This window comes from Octopus bimaculoides, chromosome 11, assembly GCF_001194135.2.
Source record: "Octopus bimaculoides isolate UCB-OBI-ISO-001 chromosome 11, ASM119413v2, whole genome shotgun sequence".
In the NCBI taxonomy this organism is placed as follows: domain Eukaryota; kingdom Metazoa; phylum Mollusca; class Cephalopoda; order Octopoda; family Octopodidae; genus Octopus; species Octopus bimaculoides.
In genome coordinates, this window is record NC_068991.1 from 18,529,965 (window position 1) to 18,538,793 (window position 8,829).

Genomic DNA, 8,829 nt, shown 5'->3' on the forward strand with positions numbered 1-8,829 from the left:
CTAGCATGTCTGTTGTATTGATCAGAATATTTGCTATAACGATATTTCTGCTTTAGCACCTCAGTGTTGAATCAGTCTGAAATGTAATGGAAAATAGATCAGTTTCTAAATATTGATGTCCAGGTCACAAAAGCAAAGTTTGGAGGGAATAATAGTCATTTTCTTTGATTTTTAGATAGAAGTAAATAAGAAATAGCACTTACTGACGACCAAAGGCAAAAAACATAAAAAATGGAGTGGCTGTGTAGTAAGTAAGATGGTTGCTTCACAGCTATATAGATCCGAGTTTGGTAACTTTGAGCGGTGTTTCAGGCAAATGTCTTCTACTGTTATCTTGAACTTGTTGGTACCTTGTGAATATAATTTGGTGGATAGAGCCTGTGCGAAAACCTATTTTGTGTGTGTGTGTGTGTGTGTGTGTGTGTATTTGTGTGTGTATTTGTGTGTGTGTATGTATGCATGTGAGTGAGTGTGTATGTATGTATGTGTGTGAGTGTGTGTCTATGTGTGTGAGTGTGTGTGTGTATGTATGTATGTATCTGAATGTATGTGTATGTATGTATGTATGTATGTATGTATATATATGCATGTACTTATGTGTGTGCATATGAATGTTTGCATGTATGTGTGTATGCATATACATATATATGAGTGAATGTAGGAATGCACTATATTTATATGCATGTATGTATATTTGTATGTATGTATGTATGTATGTATAAGTGAGTGTGTGTGTGGTTACACTGGTCTGAAAAACAGTGTTGTCATGTTGTGTCCCTTAGTTTCATATTTTATTGATGCAACAACTAGAAATTGCTAAAATAAATACCTTACTTAATTATCTATCTGTCTGTCTGTCTGTCTGTCTGTCTGTCTGTCTGTCTGTCTGTCTGTCTGTCTGTCTGTCTGTCTGTCTAGTTAACTAGCTGGCTAGATGTCTATGTATCTATCTATCTATCTATCTATCTATCTATCTATCTATCTATCTATCTATCTATCTATCTTCTTTCTTTCTTTCTATCTATCTATCCCTCTGTCTATATCTATCTATCTATCTATCTATCTATCTATCTATCTATCTATCTATCTGTCTATCTGTCTATCTACCTACCTGTATTTGATCATCTAAAACCATGGAAAAGTAGTGCCCCAGTATGACCACAGTTCAGTGGCCAAAACCAGTAAAACAAACAACCGCTTCCCCCTACCTCCCGTCCCACTAAAAATATACTTCTAAAATAAAATAATAAAAGCATAAATGAGGTGGTGGTAAGTTGTGGTTGGCAGTGAGCGGTGTGATGACATGACAGTTACAGTGCTTTTTGGTGCATTAGTCATAGCAGGCGTGTAAGAACGGCAGCCCCGCCGACCACCGACTGTTGCTACCATACAATGCAAGCTGCAAGAATGAAATACCTTTCCCTTGATATTGGTGTCATTAGCTGGTGTTTTCTTTTTTTGGTTTTTGTTGTTGTTGTTGCTGTAAGTGACTGTAGGCTGTGAAAGGAATGGGAAAGGGGTGGTTTAAGGTTGGTGGGGGTTTTGTAATGGGGCAGGGGAATAGGTTGTGGAGCGAAGGTGAGTGTGAGGGTCAGGGAGGGTTTCAGGTGAGTCCCAAATACTCACACTCACTTGCTCAGTCTGTCTTCTTATTACACGACTTTTTCCTCTGTTCTGGCCTGGGCGCCAGAATAGAGCCCCTGTCGGATTGTGGTGGCTCATCATGGTGCTGGTGGCCATGGTGATGTTGTTGTTGGTGGTGGTGGTGGTGGCAGCAGTGAAGGTGATTGACCCCTTCTCTACGACAAATCCTCTTCTCTGTTCCCCTTCTCTTCCATGGATATAATAGTCATTTAAAAGAAAAAAAATCTAGAGTGTCCATGTAGCCATACTGTCTTTGCAGTCATGATGTCTGTGTAGCTATAGTAATTGAGTAACTATAATGTTTGTGTATGTATAGTATTTGTATGTATAAGTGAGTGTGTGTGTGGTTACACTGGTCTGAAAAACAGTGTGTATTGCTATAGTGTGGAGGCGTAATAGCCCGGTGGTTAGGGCAGCGGACTCGCGGTCGTAGGGTCGCGGTTTTGATTCCCAGACCGGGCGTTGTGAGTGTTTATTGAGCGAAAACATCCAAAGTTCCACGAGGCTCCGGCAGGGTTTGGTGGCGAACCCTGCTGTACTCTTTCACCACAACTTTCTCTCACTCTTTCTTCCTGTTTCTGTTGTACCTGTAATTCAAAGGGCCAGCCTTGTCACACTCTGTGTTACACTGAATCTCCCCGAGAACTACGTTAAGGCTACATGTGTCTGTGGAGTGCTCAGCCACTTGCACGTTAATTTCACAAGCAGGCTGTTCTGTTGATCAGATCAAGTGGAACCCTCGTCGTTGTAACCGATGAAGTGCCAACAACAACGATTGCTATAGTGTTTGTGTAACTATGGTATCTATGAAGCCATAAAGTCTATGTAGTTATACTGTCTTCGTAGCTATAGTGTCTCTGTAGCTATATTGTCCAACTATATTGGCCAAAACTGGTAGTCTTTTTTCTGGATAAGCATTGGTAGCAGTGTGGAGGTGCAATGGCCCAGTGGTTAGGGCAGCGGACTCGTGGTCGGAGGATCGCGGTTTCGATTCCCAGACTGGGCATTGTGTGTGTTTATTGAGCGAAAACACCTAAAGCTCCATGAGGCTCCGGCAGGGGGTGGTGGTGGTGACCCCTGTTGTACTCTTTTGCCCCAACTTTCTCTCACTCTTTCTTCCTGTTTTTTGAGTAAAGCTGCGATGGACTGGCGTCCCGTCCAGCTGGGGGGGGGGGACACATACACCACAGAAACCAGGAAACCAGGGCCCATGAGCCTGGCAAAGCTTTAAAAGGGCACATAAATAAAAAAACAAAATTGGTAGCAGTAGCATAGCTAATAGAGGAGACAGGGAAGCGACTACCAGCACTGAGCAGATCTTTCAAAATAGGCACCTATTCAACAATTTTTTTTTAGTTCTTTAGTTCACTTGTGTGATAAAATTCGAATCTCTTTTTCCCTTTTGTTAATTGCATGGCCTTGGGAGAATGTTCTGGATTCATTACTTTATTTGACTAACCTCCCATGTTTTTGAACTGTCGGTTCAATCTCCTGTGATGTATTGTTGGCCACGGACATCTGAAGAACCAAAACAAACCCTGACGTCATGACCTCTTAACACTGGGAAATACTGTGGAGTTTTATCTTTTTCATGTCACACATTGGTAGTTGTAAATTTCATACGAAATCACATTGTTACTGAAACATGACGTTTATGAATATAGAATGCAATTCATCATCATCATAGTTTACCGTCCGCCTTCCATGCTGGGTGCTTTTTACATACCACCAGCACAAGGGCCAGTAAAGTGGTACTGGCATTGGTCACATCACATAGGTACATAATTTTAAATGGTGCTTTTTACATGCTTTTTACATGCCACCAATATGGGAACCAGTCAGGCAGAACTGGCAGTGACCATGCTCGAATGGTGCTTTTTATGTGCTACCAGCACAGGAGCCAGTCAGACACTACTGGCAATGACCACACTTGAATGGTGCTTTTTACATGTCACCAATATGGGAGCCAGTCAGGCGGAACTGGCAATGACCATGCTCAGATGGTGGTTTTTATGTGCCACCGGCACGGGAGCCAGTCAGGCACTACTAGCAACGACCACACTTGAATGGTGCTTTTTACATGTCACCAATATGGGAGCCAGTCAGGCGGAACTGACAATGACCATGCTCAGATGGTGGTTTTTATGTGCCACCGGCATGGGAGCCAGTCAGGCACTACTAGCAATGACCACACTTGAATGGTGCTTTTTACGTGCCACCAGCCCAGGGGCCAGTCAAGTGGTACTGGCATCGGCCACATCACATAGGTACATAATTTTAAAATGAAAAGACAAGATAATCTTGACTGGGCTTTCTTTGATTCATTAGTTTGCTTAGTTAGGACTGACCTAGGGTTAAACAATTAAACAACAATAACCACTATAGCAATAGCACTTACTCAGTTCATTTCTCATATATTGCTTTTTGATATTTGATTTTCAGTCAGAGGTTATAGGTATGTTCTCTCTGTCAATGTAGATTTTTTAAAGAAAAACAAGTCTAACTTGTTTACTCCTCGTCATCATCGTCATCATCATCATCATCATCATCAATATCCTCATCATCATCATTGGCATCAGTGTTGATCATCATCATCATCACTACAACCACTTCCACCACCATCATCATTGTCATCATCATCCTCATCATCATCCTCATCATCATCCTCATCATCATCATCGCTGCCACCACCATCACCACTGCTACTGCCACTGCCATCACCACCACCATCATCATTGTCATTGTCGTGATCATCATCATTACCATTGCCACCACCACCATTGCCCTCATCGCCACCGCTGCCACCACCACCACCACTACAACCACCTTCATCATCATCATCATCAATGTCATTATCATCATCGATGTTTCCACCATTGTTATACATCTGTTATTCCATTCTAGCATGGGCCGGGGCAGTTTTTCTTGGTAGTGCTGTTGTAAAGCCAGAGGCCCTTCCAGTCACCGACCCTTCTAATTGCCTCTTACAACATCCAGACTTGTAGTGTAGCATCTGTCTTCTTTCAGGTGCTCTGGCATACCATGGTCACAGAGTTAAGATGTATGACAACAATACGGAAACACTCAATAAAGCCTACTCCGTCATTGAAGAAGATAAAAACATGCTTCGACAAGAAGGACTGCTGCTACAAAAGAATTTCCTGGTAATTAATACTGTTAATTGTTCATTAATGGGTTTGGCTTTTACCTTCTTTACAAAAAGGTTGTTTTTGTTTCTTTCTGTCTTTTTGTTTAATAAGTTAATTCAGAGAAGAATGGCCAGATTGTGGCCATGGCCTTTGCGAGTCCTCTCAGACAGGACAGACTGACAATATAACTGCGCAAAAAAATATCAGAGGGACTTACATCATCTTCATCATTGTTTTATGTCTGCTTTTCATGTTAGTATCGGTTGGATTGATTGATACAGTCTGAAATAATTCTTTTCTGGAGTTATATCCATTGTAAGTGTGTTTGGTGAACCAGTTGCACTTATATGTCTTATTTCAGTTTGGCATTTAACAGCTTGATGTCCTTCCTAATACCAACCACTTTACAGAGCTTTATAGGGTGTACTGAATGCATTTTATTGTGGCACCAGCACTAGAGAGGGTGTCATGTTTTCCACAAGACCAGACCAGCTGGTCATCTCGTTCATACTGAAAGAAGCTCACCATACATGTGTATGTGTGTGTGTGTATCTTTGTCTAAATATTATTTGGTGATTGTAAATGAGCATCATTATACAAGCAATGTTGACTGTATTGGTGAGCTGGCAGAAACGTTAGCATGCTGGGCAAAATGCTTAGCGGTATTTCAGCTGCCGTTACATTCTGAGTTCAAATTCCACTGGGGTCGACTTTGCCTTTCATCCTTTTGGGGTTGATAAATTAAGTACCAGTTGTGGTACTTGTGCCTAGAGTAAAAAAGAATGTTGATTGCATCCAGTCTTCAGGGAAAACCATGCGCTGTCCTAGAGAAATATTACTTTGTTTAGAAATTGGTGAAGGGTGGTGACAAGAAGGGCATCCAGCTGTAGAAAATCTACTTCAGCAATTTCCATAAAGCATATGAAGCAAGGGAAAGTGGATGTTAAATGATGATGATGATGATGATGATGATAATGATGATGGTAGTGGTGATGGTGGTGGTGAGTAGTAGTAGTAGTAGTAGTAGTAAAATATAGACATCAATACTTGGAAGTTTAGTATCTAAATTCTTAATCTTTATAGTTTTGGCAACAGGGAGTGCTAAATCCAAATTCTATTACAGACGTAGCAAATCTTAGAAAAGTTTAAAGTGTGCATTAATCTAAAAGTTCTGCTGACTCTTCATATCAAAGTGATGATGATTTATTCTTTCAGGGAACAATATATTATCTTAGTGGCCTCCAAGAAACAGTCAAAGATGCAGATTTTATATTTGAAGCTATTGTTGATGATCTTGAGATGAAACAAAACTTATTCCAAAGTAAGTACTAGACCAGTCAACCCCTGGCCTAGGTTAGCCATTGATTTTGATTTAAAAAATAACTTCTGAAACTTAAGGGGTGGGTGTAAAAGAGAGTAAAAGAGTAAATAGTATAGTGGACTGGCAGAATCATTAATCTATTGGACAAAATGCTTAGCAGTGATTTTTCTTCTTTTTTATGTTTTTGGCTCAAATCCTACCAAGATGAACTTTTCCTTTCATCCTTTTGGGGTCATTGAAATAAGTACCAGTTGAGCAATAGCATCAGGGATATTAATTATTCTCTCCCATGAAAAACTGCTGGCTTTGTGCCAAAATTTGAAGCTGTTTAAAATGGCAAATTGGCTGAGTTGTTAGCATACCTGTCAAAATGTTTTGTGGTTTTTCTTCCACCTTTACATACTGAGTTCAAATTTCATTGGGGTCAACTTTATCTTTCATCCTTTCAGGGGTGATAAAATAAGTGTCAGCTGAACACTGGGGTCGATTTAACCAACTTAGCCCCTCTCCTGAAATTGCTGGACTTGTGCCAAAATTTGAAATTATTATTATTATTATTATTATTATTATTATTATTGAAGACATCGCGCAGTATCCAATATTGCGAGGTTGTTGATTGAAGATATTGTGTCAACCGGGGGTTTGTATTGTCTGTTAAGTCACAACAAGGATCTCAGACAGATGCAATATGCATGCAATTCCAAGTAAAGCTGATTTTTGAAATACACCAAGATTGTTGAGTATTTCTAAAGTTTCCAGATGTTTCTTCAGGTTGGGTAGTATTGAACCCAATGCTCTGATGACAACAGGGTCAACCTTTATGTTTGACTCTTGTGGCTGCCACATCTTAACAATCTAAATTTTCAGGTCTCCATATTTATCAACCTTTTCCGCTTTCTTTTCCCTCCCCCTCTCTTTCTCTCTCTCTCTCTCTTCCCTCTTTCTCTTTATTATTATTGTTGTTGTTGTTTTAATTTTTACTCCATATATTTCTTATAACTTAGGTGCTTCACAAATGTGCAAGAATGATGCAGTGATTGCAACAAATTCACTCAAGTTTCATATCTCAGATATTGCCAAGAAATCTTCAAACAAAGAGGTAAGATGGCTGCAGTATATCCAAAATACCTGAGATAAATTACTACTAGACTTCATCAAAGATTCTTGCAGACATCTTTAGATATGATTAATAGTCTTATTCACCTTCCAATAACTTGAAGGTATGCCCCAACACATTTTCCCACCATCTTCTCTCCTTCTCATCTTTCTCTCTCTGCTTTTCTCATTTCTCTCTCCTGTCTTGTCTCTTTTCCAACAGGGAGGAGCCTTTACCACCAGGTACCTGTTTCTGTCACTCTGTCATAGCTTAATGTGCCATCATGTGGCACAAAACCACCTGTTTCCAAACTGTTCCCCACTCAGTTGAGGGATCTTGTCTTGTGAATTACTTAATGACCTTGCTGGTGCCGGTGCCTTGTAAAAAGCACCCGGCACACTCTGTAAAATGGTTAACACTGGGAAGGGCATCTAACCAAAGAAGCCATGCCAAAGCAAACAGTGGAGCTTGGCACAATCCTCTGACTTACCAGTTCCTGTCAAACCATCCAACCCATGCCAACATAAGAAATGGATATTAAATGGTGGTGGTGGTGGTAGTGGTGGTGGTAGGGGTGGTGGTGGTGATGATGATCACTAAATGAACTTCCCCATACAAGTGGTGTCATTCATGTCCAATCTTCTGTGAAATGATGTTTGACACAAGGCCAAAAATTTGACGGGTGGAGACAAGTTGACTGCATTGACTCCTGTAATTGACTGGTACTATATTTTATTGACCTTGAAAAAAATGAAAGGTGAAGTTGACCTCAGCAGGATTTGAACTCTTATAACACAGAGAGCCAAGGAAAATGCTACTAAGTATTTTCTCTGATGTGCTAATGATTCTGCCAGTTCACTGCCTTCTTTCAAATTTTGGCACAAGGCCAGCAATTTTAGGGGATAGGGGTTAGTCAATTACATTGTAATCAACTAATTGACTGGTATTTTGGTTTGCTGACCTCAAAAGAGTGAGCGGAAAAGATGACCCCAACAGAAACTGAAATGTGATGACAAAGGGCTGTTACAAATACCATGAGGTATTTTGTTCTGGCTCCTTAAGTTCAAATCCTGTTGGGGTCAACTTTGCCCTTCATCCCTCCTGAGTTGATAAAATAAAGCACTAGTCAAGAACTAACTCTGACCTTGTGCCTAATGGTGATGATGATGATGATGATGGTGGTGGTGGTGGTGGTGATGGTGGTGGGGGATGGCAGTAACAATGCTCATAAGGAAAATAACAACATCAACAACAATAATGACTTCTTTTATTTGCCTCAGGAGCATTGGGTGAAGGGAATATTACATATCTATTTATCTATCTACTTATATATCTGTGAATGTATGTGTGCGTTAATACTCAATATTTCATATATTCAATAAGACATTCAATACTTCATTTCATTTTACTATTTATATTATATTATATATTCCATATTCTATATCCCACATTAATTTTACAAGAATATAAATAAAACATAAAAAGCAGACAGAGCTGGAACTCTTTTAAATAATATATTCCTCTATACACGATCATACAAAACCCTTTTCTTTATATATTTTTAAATTTTAATTTTAATTTTAATTTTTATTCACACATATATATACATACACATATAT

At 39.7% G+C, this 8,829-nt stretch overlaps 1 protein-coding gene across 3 annotated transcripts in view; it reads left to right on the top strand.

The window, feature by feature from the left end:
- LOC106881385 (probable 3-hydroxybutyryl-CoA dehydrogenase) overlaps positions 1 to 8,829 on the top strand; it is a 44,871-nt gene that overhangs the window by 21,060 nt on the left and 14,982 nt on the right. For all 3 annotated transcript variants that reach the window (XM_014931756.2, XM_014931757.2, XM_014931758.2), the window contains exons 2-4: positions 4,672 to 4,808; positions 6,009 to 6,114; positions 7,119 to 7,213. In XM_014931756.2, coding sequence (XP_014787242.1) covers positions 4,672 to 4,808; positions 6,009 to 6,114; positions 7,119 to 7,213 — 338 coding nt within the window. The remainder of the gene's footprint in view (positions 1 to 4,671; positions 4,809 to 6,008; positions 6,115 to 7,118; positions 7,214 to 8,829) is intronic.